This window comes from Homarus americanus, unplaced genomic scaffold (assembly GCF_018991925.1).
Source record: "Homarus americanus isolate GMGI-L3 unplaced genomic scaffold, GMGI_Hamer_2.0 scaffold25827, whole genome shotgun sequence".
NCBI classification, from domain to species: domain Eukaryota; kingdom Metazoa; phylum Arthropoda; class Malacostraca; order Decapoda; family Nephropidae; genus Homarus; species Homarus americanus.
The window spans coordinates 10504684-10521754 of NW_024738300.1; the positions used below are offsets into that span (position 1 = coordinate 10504684).

Sequence of the window (17071 nt, forward strand, 5' to 3'; positions counted from 1 at the left end):
AAATACTGAAGCAGATCCAGACTTCAAATTTGGCCGATGCAATTTTTCAATTTTTTTTTTATCTATGGAATTTTTACACATCATTCCACAACGCCGTATTTTTCATCTCGTACTTTTATCCTCTTCGCCACTGATCGGCTTGTTAGCCACTTGGACGCTCGGTCACGCCTCATGCACTGTTGACAAGTTCTTGTTCCAGGATGTACCAGTACCAAGGTAGGTTATCTACCTACCTCGCCTGTACATGTGTCAGTGTTGGTCAAGTCTGGCCTTGAAACAGTTCACACTCGTTGCCGTCAGAACACTCTCAGGCAGATTATTCCAAGAGTTTACAATTCTCACTCCCAAAAAAGTTTACCCTCAATTTTCTGGACTTGTGACTTCTTCAACCTTGAGCTGTGACTCCTTGTGGGCCGGGCGTCCACCATCCCCAGGTTGATGGCAACAAATGCAATAATAGCTTTTCCAGTAATTTTCTGATTTTCATCTCCCAATATCTCGGTTATGGGTAAAATGCGCCAAAAGTATCAGATGAAAATCGTCTTGTTTTTGTCTGATCTTATCATTATAAAAAACAAACAATATCGAATTATGTTTTCTACTATAAATTGACCGTTAGGTTAAGGTCAAGATAAGGTTTGGTTAGATAAATGTGAAGTCATATGAGTTAGTATTTATTAAGTTAATGATATAATAGGTTAAAAGTTAAGTTAAGGTTTTGTTAAATGAAGGTCACATCAGGTAAGGTTAGGTTAGTGAACTGATACGTTAGGTGAAAGTTAAGTTACATTAATTTTTTTAGATTAATATTATCTGTCAGTGTTGTGATGGCAAGGAGTGTGAGCTAATGCTTGACCACCACTGGCGTAGGTTCCTGTATATTCTGAACCCCAATGAACGGACCAACAGCTCGAAATGCTAGTAAGCTGGGAGGTGGTGAAATGAATTTAATGCAAAGTAAATAATGTTGGCTTCATGGAAAAGTTCTATCTTCTTGCTTATAACTTTTTTACCTTGCAAAGATGAGTATATCAATGTCTTTTTTTTTTTTTATGAAGTTACTCTAGGAATAGAATTGAAAGGCTTTGTACTTGTTTTTACCTTTTTACTTTGCTGTTCTTATAAGAGCTGCGTGACTTCTGGTCCGTGTTAACGTGTGTCCAAGTGAGCTAGTACAATTTTCTCACTTGAAAGTAACACATTTTCTTGGAAGTATTTCTCTCATACATGTTCAAACATTCCCGCCACTCATTGTACCAACAACTTTGTGCAATTTATCTGTCAGTTATAGTTTATGGACAAAATATATTTGAAATTATTTTATGAAAATTTAAACACTTATACTAAAATTAAATGTTTTTATAGAAAATTCGTAGATGCGCTGTATTTCCTAAAATTGATCAAAGTCTAGAAATGTTGGCAGCAGCGATTGTTTGTGTCAAGCAGGTGTGGTACCTCGGGAACCTTCATGACAGATATGGAAGGGATTTGAGACATTTTGGCAACTTAAAAGGTATGCCTGCATTCATTACAGTATTGTGAACGAATATGAGGACAAAGTATTAGTGTTTTGACATGATAAATAGGTCGAGAAGAAGGTGGTGCAGTTAAGTCACCAACAATGGACCGTTGAGGCGCTAACAGGTGATTCATGGCTTTTACTTTTTACTTTTTTACACTTATCCTCTTCACCACTGATCGGCTCGTTAGCCGCTTGGGCGATCGGTCACGTCTCTGTTACGCACTGTTGGCAAGTACTGAGCATGCACCTGCTCCTCAATGTACCTGAACCTGCTCCAGTGTTGGTCAAGTCTTGTCTTGAAAGAGCTCACACTCGGTGCCGTCACAACACTCTCTGGCAGATTGTTCCAAGAGTTTACAACTCTCATTCCGAAAAAGTTACAACTCACAGTTTTCTGGGCTTGCGGCTTCTTCAACCCTGATCTGTGACCCCTTGTGGGGTGAGCGTCCGCCAGCTCCAGGTAAGGGCACTCGACTGAGTAGTGCCCTTTGAGATGCTTATACACCTCAATTAGGTCTCCCCTTGCCCGTGTGTAGTATAAACTAGGCAAGTTCAGGCGCTCCAATCTCTCAAGGTAGCTGAGGTGCCGAAGTGCAGGCACCAGTCTGGTGGCCCTCCTTTGGACATTTTCAATCAACTGACAGTTCCTAGCATATCTTGGGGACCAGACGGGGTGACAATGCTCCAGACAGGAAAGCACTTCACTCTTGAAGATTGTTACGAAGGACGGACGGTCTAGATATCTGAACGACCTTCTTATAAGACTTAACAATTTAGTTGCCTGATTTACCTTCTCGCAATGGCCCGAGAACTTCAGCTCATTATCAACGTACACACCTAGATCCTTTTCACATTCAGTCTCAATTAATGCAGTTTCTTCGTCCTGTTGGGACATATGATACGCCTCCTTACCTTTGCTACGTCCCAGGTGCATTGAATCTTAAGAGCCATTTCTTGACCATTCTTGGAGCCCACAGAGATCCTTCTGCAGCTCTTCACAAATCTGCTTGGTTTTTAATTTCCCAAAATAACTTGGCGTCATCCGCAAACATTTGTATGGAGGAATGTACAGTGTCAGGCATGTCATTTATGAAGCAAGCAAACAAGCAACAGTGGGCCCAATACACTGCCCTGTGGTACCCCGCTTGTGACGGGTACACATGATGATTTCGTACCATTAATCATCGCACACTGCTTGAAGCCATGTAGAAAGTCTTAATTCACACAAGAACTTTTCCCCGAATCCCGTACCCTTCCAGTTTAATTTTCAGCCTTTCATGGTGTACGCTGTCTAAAGCCTTGGCAAAATCTAGGTATATAATGTCAATATTTCCACCCTGTTCCGGAATATGGGTCCAAATATCCAGTACCTTGAGTAATTGTGTTAAGCAGGAGCGCCCCGGCTTAAAACCGTGTTGGCAATCCCATACAAGGTTGTTTCGCAGTAGATGTTCCATCGTGACATCTCTTATAATACTCTCAAGCACTTTACATACTATGCTGGTCAGGCTCACCAGTCTATTGTTGTTCGTGGAGTGAAGATCGCCCTTCTTGAAGATAGGACTCACATAAGCCATTTTCCAATCACTGGGGACCTTTTGTTCATCCAGGCATTTACAGAACAGGATCTTCAGGAGCTCAGCAAGCTCTTTGCACAACTTTCCTAGCACTCTGGGATGTACCATGTCAGGGCCGGGACTCTTATGGACCTTTAGCTTTGACAGTTTATTTCTTATAACCTCTTCTGTGAACCTAACTAAATTTAACCTACCTAACTTAACCTAATCTAACTTAACCTAACCTAAGAACCTAATCTACCTAACTTAACCTAGCATACCTAAGTTAATCTAACCTACCTAACTTAGCCTAACCTACCCAAATTAACCTAACCTAACGCTTTCCAGCGTCCTTTCCAAACACAAACACTTCTAGCAAATGTTACGATATTTGATTTATAGTAGATACGTACGCAAAACCAACAAAACCCTACCTAACCTACCTATCCTAGGATGAAAGTTAGTTTAGGTTTATTCTTGAGGTGAGAAATAAGTTTTCCTTTACATAGATTTTTCTTTAGGTGCCTGGTTAATCTCTTCACTGATTTTATGCAGGAGGGAGAGGACCCCTTACACAAGTGGGGTTAACATGGTGCAGTATGAGGTGATGCTTTATTACATTGTTACGAAAGCATATGGAATTTTGAGCCCTCGGAAGTTGACAGTGCATGTTAGCTTGCCTTCCTTTGATTGCTCTAATACAGCAGAGGAAACCCTGGTTTATGGGTAACAAATTACTTTTGCAGGTATCTCGGGGATCATCTGGGTCCCTTCCCATAGATGAAATTAGTTGGAGTGTTTGTCCAAAAGCTGAAGTTGTCCTGTATAAATAACTCAAGTTTACTGTTGGGAGCATAGCATCTATGAATAGAGCCTCACCTTGTGGATGGTATTTAACTTTGTATTTCAGCCAGTTGAAGGAGGATGAAGGATTTCATGACTAGAACATCACCAGGAGGGTTCAGTGTACTGTAGTGGACACGTCTTCCATGGCTAGATTGTTGGAAATGTGGATACAATCTGATTCAGTGATGCCAAAATAATTTTCTGTTCCTATTACAAACTTAAATAAAATTATAGATGGGAACAAGTGCTTATTAAATGTCCAAAATTCTTTAGGTTAGGATCTGAGAATCTTTTGTCTTGTGTGAAAAAAAAATGTTGCAAATAACTATATATGTTTTATGTATTTTCACTATTCATATTTTTTAACATGGACACTGTTTGTTAAGATTACTGCACTTTACAGATGGGGAGGAGTAGAGGAGCCTTGCTTGTGGCAGCAATAGTAATTTGTTGTTGCCACTTGCCAGTACCAGCAAAAGACATATCTCTGGGGTGCTTCACAGAGGAGGAGAAGAGACATGATTTTATATACCATTCTTCCAATGCATCAAGCGGAACGAGTGTGACTGCCTGTGTTGAAGAGTGCAGATCAAAAACGATGAGATATGCTGGCTTATTAAATGGGGATAAGTGTTTATGTGGAGACACATTTAGTGGTAACCCATCAGATTTGTGCACGGCTAAATGTTCAGCAAATTCCACACAGATATGTGGTGGTGCTGGAGTGATGAGTGTGTATGAAACGGGTCATGACATCCTCGGTGCCCCGGTGTCTCTCACGCAGGTGGACAGTAAACCTTCTAGCTTGCACATTAACTGGGAACCACCTGCTCGAGGGCTCTCAGAAATTCTGGAATATCATGTCAGTGCCATTCCCATTTTTACCTATAGTGAGAGAGACCCACCCAGACCCATGAAGTGGGTGTTTTCTGCCCAGACTTACACTGCTTGGCTTCATGGTGTACAGCCTGGTACAAAGTATTCAGTAGAAGTCAAAGCTGCTTCAGCTGCTGGTCTAGGGTATGTTCAGTCCAGGGATATGTGGACAAAAGTAGGAAAACCTGAAACTCCTGCACCTCCCCAAATTATTAGTAGAACCCCTAACGCTATGACTGTTCAACTCCAGTCTGTCCCTCCAACCAATGGTCCCGTTACAGCTTATCAAGTTGTAGTCGTCGATGAAACGGTTAGTGTAGAGCTCCAGCCACAATTACTTGAAGATTATAGAGGAGCTACAGAAAAAGGCATCCCCTATTATATAACGGCTCAGTTTTCCGCTGATAATTTTGTGACAACGTTCAAAGTAGGTGACAGAAAACATTATGGTAAATACTACAATGCTCCATTAAAAGAAGGAGTAGACTATCACATATTACTCGGGGTTATAAGTACAATTAACGAAACAAAGGCATCGTATTCAGTCTCAAATCATGAACAACATGAGAGTAGTGTACTTGATGAGTTTATAAAGAGAGGTGAATATTCTCAAACAAATATTCAGTTGGCTAACAACAGGAAGCTGATTTTAGGCTTGTCCATTGCTATTGGTCTCTTTGGCTTCCTTCTTATTGCCTCCATTGTGTTATATGTAGCTCTGAGAGTAGTGGTCAAGAAAAATCGTCGATCTTCGGAAAATCAGGAGTTGGCAATCCATGCACAACAACCATATCAGGATGTAGAAAATGGGTATGCAGTCGGCGCTCACTATGTGGACGAGGAGATGGCCCCAACTGACCACTACCGCCAGCTGAAGGAGCGAGTTTTGATTATCCCCCACCAAGGGCTCAACATTGTGGGAGATATTGGAACTGGTAGATTTGGAGAAGTAAGAAAGGTAACTATGAATGAAGATTTTGTGATTGAAATTCCTCATAGCTTCATGCAAGTTCTATAGAATTAAACCATAAATTAAAGTGTGTGTTGTAGCTATTTTATATTTTACAGTTCTCAACCTTTATTTGTTTCTCTGAGGCTACCTTTAGTCTAATATTGTCTCTGTAAATATATTAGCCACAAACTATCTAAAAGATTTAATGCATGCTGTTGAGTGTGTCATATGTACTGTACTGATTTACCAGTACATATAAGAAATTTCTTATTTTTGTTTAATTGGTGGCTGTAATTTTTCGTGATTGCATCAGTGCTTAAAAAAGTAAGGAATTTGCATATTTTCTATTACACGTCTTTTGCCATATCCTCAGATCAACACCCTATAGTGGTGTACCACACATTGCCTGATTCTAGGTATTCATTCCTGTCTATTGAAAACATAAGAATGAAGGAAACTGCAGTAGGCCATAATAAGCAGCCCTGCTTATACCTAACCTTTATCACTTGTGTGTCTGTTGAATCAATATTTGAAACTACCCAGTGAGTGCAAGCTAATGATGATGTATGGTAACTTGTTCCAGTCATCCACAACTTTTTTTTTCTGAAGCAAAGTTTACCAAATTACTTTTTAAATTGGAATTAATTTAAAACCATTGTTATTTGTTTGGTCTTGATTTGCATACAGGTCTCATCTTCCATGGAATTTGCCCCAATTGTCAACAAATGGAACTGATATTGCCTTGCAATATTTGTCCAGCTGTCCGTTCATACCCACTGCCCAGGACAACCATTTACTGCCAACTCCCCTTCTTGGCAGAATACCTTGTACAGTATTTACCTAGTACAGTACATTGTCAATATCGTTACCTCCTGAATGTGGTAGGTAATGGGTTTGTTCCCATTACCAGACATGTTACTGTCCATTGTATCTTCTATTTCTCCCACCCCATCTCTTGGCAAACTCCCTCATCCTGTTACTCTTATCTTTTGTCACTCAAAGTATGATACATGTATCTTTATGAGAATCCCAACTACAGTACTGTATTAAGGTTTTCATCTAATTCCTCCTTCAGAAGACTAAAACGAGTTACTACATTTAGCTGCTTTTATTTTAACCACTAACTCTGTCACACTGCTGTTCACCACTTTTCTTTGATCAGCAGCTTTGTCTACCCAAGAGTCTTCCAGCCCCTTCCTCATCCTCTCATTCTTCACCTGCTCCAGCTTAGCCCTCAGAGAGGCATAGAGCTATTCTTAGCTAACACAAGACATTGCTACACTAACTTGATTTTATCAGGGGAGCTGTGACACAACCTTATTTTAGTGAGTCAACTTTGGGGAACCAAAGTCACTTCCTTTCAGTTATGTTAAATGGGTTTTTAAGTTTTGACAAAGAAAGTGGAAAACCTCTCAAAAACCATAAGAATATTCATAGACCAGACATCTTGAGTGTCTATTATATTTATTAATACAGGTGCAGACCCTTGAATCCAGATCTCAGAAATTGGGAAATCTTGAGAATCAGACTTTTCATTCCTGGGTTACGTTAAATTTTCTTCCCTGGTTCCTCCATCTGTTACAGTACGCTGCATCAAGTTTTGCTTCCATATCCCCCCACAAACTCAGTTGAATGTTTGTTTTTCTTCTTAGATAACAAAGTAAAGAAAATACTGTTGTAGCATACTTTAGAAGTTTAGATGAAAAATGATGATAAACACTGGAACTGTACTGTACAGTCTTTTTAGAGGTAGAGAGTTGAGTGAAATTGTTTACATCCCATCAACTTTTTATTTTTTACAATTTTGTGAGAAGTAGAGACTTTGTAGAGAATTGTCACAAAGTCCAATACCCTGTACTGCACCTTGATTATAGGTATATTTTGGTATTTATATTTATTTGTATTATTAATCTGATATGTTCACATAGCTTTTGAAATTAATATTGGTCAAATTAAACTTAAGATTTAAGATACAGGTTGCTAGAAACTCCTTGTTGTCACACTCAGGGCCGTATTCACAGTCGTTACACCACCCAACCAATTGGAAACACCATCATGTGTAGTTATTCAGAAATGCCTACAGACCTGAAGGCAGTCCTGGTAGATCTGGTGTCTGGTTGGGATCATTGGAACAATTAATCGGGAAGGGGTGCCCGTTCTATGGCAGTCCCGATAAATATAAAATAAATTTTCTCTCTCCAAATTTTAATACAGTATATTGAGATAGAAATATTCAAAACTGATAGAAAATGAGTTTGTTGGTGACAGAAAGTCTTGTTTCCATATACAATACAATCAAAGATTGTCAATTATTTACAAGTGTTAAATAATCCCAGCTGATCATGAATATGCTGCCGTGCATCAACAAACAAAGCATTTCTCTTCTTATCACAGCTCCAAGGGTCAGATGCTTTGTCTTATATAATTTTTCCCTTTTGAATGAAGCTAACTAGAGCACTGTGCTGTGTAGAAGACAGCAGCATGCCATGTTCACGACTATTCATAATTCCCGCTCCTTTCCGCCTTCGTGTTGTGACGGCTGACTCGTGGCACACCAACCTCCAGCCGTCCCCATGTGGCCAACACCCGGAGAAATATAACCTTCAAAACAAACCTCACAAACACGAGAGAATAATAATTTCTATATACCATTGATATCTTCTTAACACTTTTATGTTCATTTGATCATATGTTGTACAGATTTTTTTTTAGGGAAAGATTATTGGGGTACTCGACGCCTGGTTTGTGGCAACAGTGGGCCACCCTGCCGATTTGGAAATGTTGGTAGCACTGTCCAGTTGATTGGGATCCCTGCATGTTCTTGAATAACCTCTCCCTACAAGAGCTACAGGTTCCTGTTGGTTGGGCTCACCATTGGGCATGACGACTGAATACGGCCCAAAGTCCTATGATAGGATGGTGCAGTGCTGGTTGATAGTCCTGCCCCAGAATTTTGTAGGCTTGGTGATTTCTTGTCAGTAACATTAGCTTTCTCTTCAGCTGCATTAAATTATTATTATTATTATTAGTGTATGTGGTAGCAAATGCCATGTTATTCTCTGTATGATCTAGTTATTATCTTATTTGTTTTACTATCTCTTGCTGGTGGTACTTAAACATAACCATTTAACTGTATTATAAGTGTTTTATTTAAAGAATACTTACAATAAAAATCCTTTAGTTTGTTATTTAAGAAATAAAAGAAATGTTAAGCTTGAGTTTGTGTGGAAGCATAACTTGACAGTGTTCTGGTAGGCCTGGGGTACAATACATGGATGACCTAAGAGACCACTAAACCCTCAAAACCAGTCTAGGTCCCAAGGGTCCCGGTTTTGAGGCTTTATATGTGTGGTATTTTTGTCACCCTGTACAGTAGTACAGCTCCTCCCTGACTTACGACTGGGTTAGGGACCCAAATCCAGGTCGTAAGTCGAAAATGCTTAAATAATACATAGAAAATCTAAAATGTCTCTCTTTTTCTTCTCAGCACCACAAAACTCTCACTTTTAAGCCTGCCAGCCATTTTAAAGTGAATAACAAACGAAAATTTTGTCTGTGTACTGAAGTTGGGACTCGAAAATACGTAATTTGACAAAATTTTGGTACGACTGAGGCGGGTGGTCGTAAGTCGAGTAGTTCGTAAGTCGGGGAGGAGTTGTACTTGTATACTGCTTTATATTTATTTTATGCAGATCAGCAAAACACAGAAATAACAAAATAATTACAGCCACCCTTTGACTTACGACCTACTCGACTTACAACCACCTGGACATACGACCGCCCCAGTCGTACCAGAATTTTTTCAAATTACGTATTTTCGAGTCCCGACATTAGTGATTGCGCTGTGTACTGACAAAATTTTCGTTTGTAATTTCCTTTAAAATGGCTGGCAGGCTTAAAAGTGAGAGTTTTGTGGTGCTGAGAAGAAAAAGAGACACCCATTTTAGATTTTCTATGTATTATCTTCGCATTTTCGACTTATGACCTGGATTTGGTTCCCTAACCCAGCCGTAAGTCTAGAAGTAGCTGTAATTGTACTGAATATATTAGCTCTGGTAGAACCAAGAAAGGAATGAAAACAAAGTCAAAGAATACAAAAATGATTAAATGATAAAGAAATTTTAAGAAATGCAATGGAGTATCTCTCTCTCTCTCTCTCTCGCTCTCGCTCTCTCTCTCTCTCTCTCTCTCTCTCTGTATGTATGTATGTATGTATGTTTAGGTTTGAAACAGCATATTTTACTTGAACAATACTGTACTAAACTGTATTGTATGAAATAAGTATTTGTTTTTCCTTTGATATCAGATTCATCTTATGGGAGAAAAGGAAAATAAATACTAATTGTCATAACAGTATCATGATGTTACCGGTAATTTCTTTCAGGGTGTGGTCGTGAACAAAGCAAATCAGACAAGTGTGCTGGTTCAGCGGATTACAGATGATACTTTGGATAGGAGTCGGAAGATGCAAATGTTGCGTGAATTTGATGCACACATACGCATCGATTCCCATCCACACATCATATCTCTCGTGGGTCTCATGGAGGAACTTAATATTATCTCTGTGGCCTTTGAGTATGAGACAGCAACTCTCAAAACCCAACTGGTGGAGAGTCGTGCTGTCCAGCACTACCCAGTTTATGCAGAGAAGAACCGAAGGTTTTCTACTCTTGTGGAAGGACAGGTTGGTTGAGTGCAGTAACTGTACTGTAATATTAGCTGTTCAGGACATTGGAGTTCAGTTTTGTTTTTTATTTTCCTTAGTATTGTGTTTATCATTGGTCCTTCAGCCTTTGATAACGATCATTTTAATTTGGAAAGATGTTTAAATAGTTGGGTTATGTATTAAATGATAAATGACTAGTTTTGGGAAGAATACATGCAATGTTATTCTCTCTTTCCATTTCATTAATGATGTAACTGTCTATTGTCTTGGCAGGCCCTTGAGATGTTGGCAGGAGTGGCTCGAGGTATGAGCCATTTGGCATCATTAGGTGTGGTCCACGGTCAGCTTTGTGCCAGGAATGTGGTGCTGGTGGATGGTACTCGCCCAAAAGTTACTGGCTTTGGTCTTCTTCACTACCATAATGACCTTTATGTCCCAGACTACAGACGGTGGCATGCTGTTGAAACGCTCCGCACCAAAGGGTTGGCACCAAAGAGTGACGCTTGGTCTTTTGGCTGTTTGATGTGGGAAATGACCACTCTTGGTGGAACCCCCTATGCAGATGTGCGCACTGAAGAAGTTGCTGGCAGAGTCATACGTGGTCTGCGCTTACCTCAGCCTCAGTATGTTGGGGATGAACTTTACCAAGTAATGCTCAATTGTTGGCAGCAAGACCTTGATGAACGCCCCACATTTCCTGAGCTGGAAGCCAGTCTTCAAATGTTGGCCAGTGATGATGTAACTCCTTGTCTCTTGTTTTCTCTTTACCCGTCATTCCAGTATGAACAGTATGCACCGCACTTAGAGTTCCTGGACTAACGTTTCAGATTAATTTGTCAACAAACCAGTGAATCATGGTGTTCAGTGTGGGTGAAATAAATGAAATTTAACAAAAGTATGTACTGTACTTATACAGTATGAGGATGGTACAGTATACAGTTTTTTTGGAATAAAACTGTTGATTACTCAGAAATGCTTCAGCCAAAAACTAAAATGTTGTGCCAAGAAAACAGTATTGACATGCACACTTTTTCATTTTAATTTTGCACAATAATTTCATATTTAGAGTTTAAACTTTATAGGATAAAGTTTTAATCAAAAGTGTTCATTACATAGTCTTGATTTTCACAACTGACCCATTTTAATACTTGTATTAAGCTGTTGTGTAAGTGTTTTACTGTATTCTCTTTCAGGTTTTGATACAAAAAGAATAATTTAGTTAGATGTAGATTACCCTCTTGATTCTTGTGATGACATATTACAAGTTAAAGGTTTTACCTCAAGTTTCAGCATGTTTTCCACAAATTGGAAATACTGTACTGTACTGGTATGCTCACAAAGAAACAGGAATACATGTCCATATGAATCATGAATTTATTCATTTATTTCTTTGATGTGATGGGAACTGTAAGAAAACACAGGCATCCTTGATGTTTTATCTGACTTTTTACCAACATAATGTTAAAAAGATGTTTACCATAATGTAATTTTTTTTTAGAACTATATACAGTATAATGTAAATATATATAAACTACCAGTAGCTGTCTTAATGCAGAACACTTGCTTCAGCATGCTTATGTATGCTTAAATTATTAGTACAGTACTGAATCCTGTTTAAAAACTGAGCTACAGCTGAATTGGGCAAGAGATGGCTTTCTATTAGTGTACTTAGGTAAATTCACCTATGCTAAAGCTTGCTATTATACTTGCAATCGTACTGTAATGAAGAATAGGACTTAACAAAAACAGAAAAGTCTTTTAATCATATACAGTAATTATACTGTATATACAATGTATACAGAACATTACTGTAATATATCCTGCTCAGGCAGGTCAGTATAAAAAAGTCTTCATCTAAAACTCTGCTGAAAACAATGATTTTATTTGGTGTTTGATAGGATTTATCATTTTAATTCATCACCATAACTTGTAGTTTGTTTAGTATAATACTAAATACCAAAACCGAGAAATGAAAGATTTTGAATCTCAAAGCATTTGTATTTCTTATGGTATTTTTATCATCATAATTATGATATTAATACAATAATGTATCATGATTAAATTTCTCCATTCCACATTTTAATGAAAATATGACACGCATTCACTTAACTAAAAAAAATTTAAGGGAGTGATTTGTAATTATCATAAACTTCAGAGGTATTGGATACTTAACTGTGATGATTATTCACACTATATTGAAGCTTTAAGAGAATTCTAGTACTGTACTGTAATGGAACTCATATTATTCTGGTCACAGATCTGATAACTTTTCCCTTAATGATAATGTGAGGTTGAATGCACAGGTACTGTATAGATGTTGGTAATTTGAATGTTTCCTGCACACAAGGAAATACTGTACTGTATAGGCTGTTTGTGAGTAACAGCATCATGAATTTAGTGTAATAATTTGTCTCAACGTGCAGCTTCAGGGTTGAGTGGTTTTTTATACACCGTATATGTACAAGTGTCAGAATAATTTTGGTAATACTACAGTAAATTGTAATTCCTGTATACAGTATGAAAATCTCTTTCAAGCTTTTACATTTACAAAAAAAAGAAAGAAATTGTAATGAAGTATACTCGCTACATAAAGTATCTACAAGGTGGGATCCAATGGATGCCAAAATGAACACTGACTCCTGTTGTGTTGGTAGGGTTGTCAAAATCCTTCATCCATTGTATGTTGTCTAGCAAAAAATTATGCAGATACTTTTTGTAGTGAGCATACCTGTATCTCAAGTTAATACCTTTTGTTTAAAAGAGTAAAATATGCAGCACAGTACTGTATACAGGTATATGTTAACTAATTTACTGGCAGAAAAGAATCCAAGTTACAATTGTTTTTAAGATTTGTATTTATTCTGGTTGTTATTGCTTTAAGCTGTAGTGCTGCTGTTAAAAGATATGATAAAAATCTGATCTTAGCCAGCATGTTCAACCTGCTTGCAAAATTGTCAACATTTTGATGAACTCATTGTACTGCAGCTATATGTATATGTATATACCATAGATGAACAGACTATGGGTTCTGTGGACAGATGTATCCACAAAAAGTGACTACTTAAATAAGGTTTCCTCTCTTTTGGGTTGAAAAAAGTGGCTTATTTTTAATATTGTCCAAGGCTTGGCATGTGGGAATGTTTTGCAAGACATTAATAAATTCAGGGTAGGAGGTAGGAGACTGTATTTTATCAAGATTTACTGGATTAATTATTGTCACAGTAAATACAGAAATTGATTGAAGTTCTGGAGTTATGATTTTGGCAAGTTCAAGTTAGACAATGGCATATTTAATAATGATCTTTTGCTCCATTTTTCCGTCAATATTTCTCAGGGAGACACAATATAAGTATTTTACATCATCTCATGTGAGAGGAGAGAGTGATCTTTAGAAGAATAGTGAGTGCTATTTTTCATCATCGTAGATGGTCTTTTTAAGACATATGCCCATTATATCAAGCTTAAAATTCAGATTGGATATGATATATAATGAAAAATATGAGAGAAATAGATGGCTTCCACTTGTGGTGGTTGAATGGCACTAGAGATTCTGCAACACTAAACCAATCCATGTCTGACTCATGCTTACAGCTTCAGTCAAATGAGGGTCTGCCTCCACATGACAGTAAGGGACGAGGTTTGATTGAAGGTTTAAAATTTCTCACGTCACATTGTTTTCAGTATTTTGGTGTAAAATGATTGAGGTGATGCTGGTTGTAATAATTTGTTAGCGATAAGCCAGTTAATGTGATTGGAAAAAACACTTTTCAAATTATAAATGCATTTTATGTACAATCAAAGACAAAAGTCATGTCGTGGCTTTGTCCAAAGATTAAATATAACTCGTGAAACATTATGAGAGCCCCCTACCACAAGGCAGAGCGCACCAAAAGTTGAGCCCTTGGCATATGTTTTCACCAAATTTCACGACACGACTTTTGTCTTTCTTTGTACATACAGTCGTTCATGTAGAATTACAATTGAAAATGCAATATTAATAAAATAAAAAAATCTAAGTGACACTTTGGTGTTACGGGTAAAATGCAACTATGACATTCCACTTGCTGCTAGGTTATGACTGACCAGTGTTTTTATGCAGGCTATCACTTGTCATCCTTGGTCTTTGTACAGTATATCTAATTTCTTTTTCTAAGACTTGCAACTCTCTTATACAGCTTCAGTTATCAGAGGCTGAGTTTAAGCCCATTAAAAGGCAAGCAAATAAATTTTTGAGTATCCTATAACAAAAGGTATACCTGTACTATTTACTTTTCATTTAAGGTTTGTTAAGAATGTTAATAATTTTATTATTACCTTTAATTACCGATAGCTGCAAAGTGAATGTACTGTATGTGGTTACTCGTGTCTTGAATCTTAGTTTGGTTCTTGGTTTTAGTATTAAGACTTGCATTTAATTTTTAAACCAAGGCTTAATAATGTGTGCAGTTAATTATTTTTTTTAATTAGTGTTTGTGGGCAGATGCCTTAAATCAGTTATTTACAGTATGTTAATCCTGAACTACTGGTAGTTTTTAGAGAATTCTCATGGATATTTGGGAAAAGAATTTTGTAATCTTTCATGATATTTTGGGTATAGTGTAGTAGCATCCTCCTGAATGCCTAGTTAACTCTATGCAGTACATTATTATGTTTTTTTTTATAGAATGAATGATACTGTATGACTATAGGTTGAGTATAGTAGCTTTTTTTTGGTGGCCTTTTTATATGTAACCAGTATGTAGTTTTGGAGTTGTGGTTGTGTTACAATAGAAATACTTTGTTATCCATGGTGCTTCCAGATTTCAAAGCACTTGTTGACTGAGGAGTCACCTTAAAGTTAAGAGCTCATTGTTTGAATTTGAGACTGCTATTGAAAGACTTTTTATCCACCACTTGTCCATTTCATATACAGGATACGTACTGATATTTTCGTTTGATTTTGTTATGGTTTAGGTACAACTTAGTTTAACAAATGTATTCAGAGGAAGCACCTCACTTTTTAAACTATTTTATGGGCACCACTTTGATCTAGTCACCCACGAGTTCTTCCAAGTTTCTACCTTTTAAACCTGGGGTGGGAGAAGTCTTCTACAATCACTTCTCAGTTTCTATCTAAACTATTTTTGTGAAACATCTTTACTTAAAACAGCCAAACCACATTTAAATATCCAAATCCAGAGGATATGTTACAAAAATAATCTTTATTTTCATGCGTTTCCCTTCGCATATCTACCCCACTTCCGTGATATTCTTGAAAATCACTTCTGTACTCGTAACTGAATAGATTTGTAACAGATTTTTTGTATGGTTTAGCAAATTTCTTCTAAATTAGAAATCCCCAGAGTGCAACTAAGGTCATAATGTATAAAGTTTTCTTTAACATTTCAGTCAATTTAAGTGTATTCCATGCTTTCATCTTCCTGTTTTTAGTTCACTGTGTTGTTATCCTTACTTCCATTCCTGTAACTCCAACTTTTGAGCTGTGCTAGTCACGTTTGTGACTGACTCGTTCACTCACTGTGCTGACCGACCTGCTGATATAACTTAAAGACCATTTCTTGAATGCCTTTTTTTACATATTGTTTTTATATCATTTTAAGGATCATATTTTTTATGTAGCTTCCCTTATGTAGCATGACATCATTTAAAAAGGAAAAGAAAGAAAGGTTTAGTTTGTACACACCGTAAAGCTCCATAAGCCTCAATCCCTGAATCAATGTTTTTGGTTATACAGTAGAGGCAGTAAGTGTAACATCAGCATAATCATAAACAAATTTATATTGTTATATATATTTGAGGAACATTCAGTTTATTGTTCAGATAACTAGTTTCACAACATATGATATCTGTTGTACTGTATATGTCTACAATTTCATGGATATTTTGTGTAATTGTTAATTGACAATAAGAGAGCAGGAGTTGGCAAACTGTGATCACATGTGTGTGCACTAGGTTGAATGACAATGATACTTTGAAACCGTTACAACTAGACTATCGTTAATGGTTGCTGACGAGGGGAAAATATCTCCCCCCAAAAAAAAAAGCAGCTAAGCCTCTGTGATTCTTTCATAATTGTACACAGTGACTACATGGCATTTTATTCCTTGTCATAATGCACATAATTCAGGCATGTTTACAAGCAACTGTCATTGAGCACATTGTTATAATCGCTAAACATGCCAATATATATACTGTATGCTGTAAACACATGGATACGTACATACATCCATATAGTAATCCCTCACCAACTGTGGGGGTTATGTTCTAGAATTCTCCCACAGTTGGCAATGGAAATAAGGGTTTTAGTAAAGTGACCCCTGAGACATACCTAAAGCTCTATAATGTGCAGCTCAAGGTTTAACCCCTTGAGTATGGGGGCTTCTCTGTGCTTATTAAAATTGCCTGGGGTCCCATAGTGAATGGGTTAGAAGAAACATAAAGTCAACCCTCGCCTTACTCGGTCCCACTTTACGCGTTTCCACGTTTACGCGGTACCCTGCCGAACACGGAATGCTCACTTTCTGCGGTGTGTGTACCCTTTTACGCGGAGAGCGGCGCGAGCAGGGTGCGCACAAGGTCGCCCAGTCATCAAAACATTACCTAGTTCTTCACCCGCCACCCACCACAGCCGGCCCAAGTCAGTGATAATGATA

At 37.7% G+C, this 17071-nt stretch overlaps 1 protein-coding gene across 2 annotated transcripts; it reads left to right on the forward strand.

The window, feature by feature from the left end:
- The first annotated feature begins 1418 nt into the window (after positions 1 to 1418).
- LOC121873851 (putative tyrosine-protein kinase Wsck) lies at positions 1419 to 16998 on the forward strand. 2 transcript variants are annotated; one of them, XM_042377631.1, is made up of 4 exons: positions 1419 to 1513; positions 4328 to 5758; positions 10137 to 10436; positions 10692 to 16998. In XM_042377631.1, the coding sequence occupies exons 2-4, from the start codon at positions 4328 to 4330 to the stop codon at positions 11235 to 11237; spliced, it is 2277 nt and encodes a 758-aa protein (XP_042233565.1). In that variant the 5' UTR covers positions 1419 to 1513; the 3' UTR covers positions 11238 to 16998. The 2 variants fall into 2 exon arrangements, with proteins under 2 accessions (XP_042233565.1, XP_042233568.1); XM_042377634.1 differs by lacking the exon at positions 1419 to 1513 and adding an exon at positions 1554 to 1644.
- The last annotated feature ends 73 nt before the right edge of the window (positions 16999 to 17071 follow it).

Bases quoted from the DNA above. Each gene is read 5' to 3' on its own strand.
- LOC121873851 (XM_042377631.1), top strand. From the start codon at position 4,328: ATGGGGAGGAGTAGAGGAGCCTTGCTTGTGGCAGCAATAGTAATTTGT. The intron at 5,759-10,136 runs GTAACTATGAAT...AATTTCTTTCAG, and splicing joins GATTTGGAGAAGTAAGAAAG to GGTGTGGTCGTGAACAAAGC. The intron at 10,437-10,691 runs GTTGGTTGAGTG...TTGTCTTGGCAG, and splicing joins CTACTCTTGTGGAAGGACAG to GCCCTTGAGATGTTGGCAGG.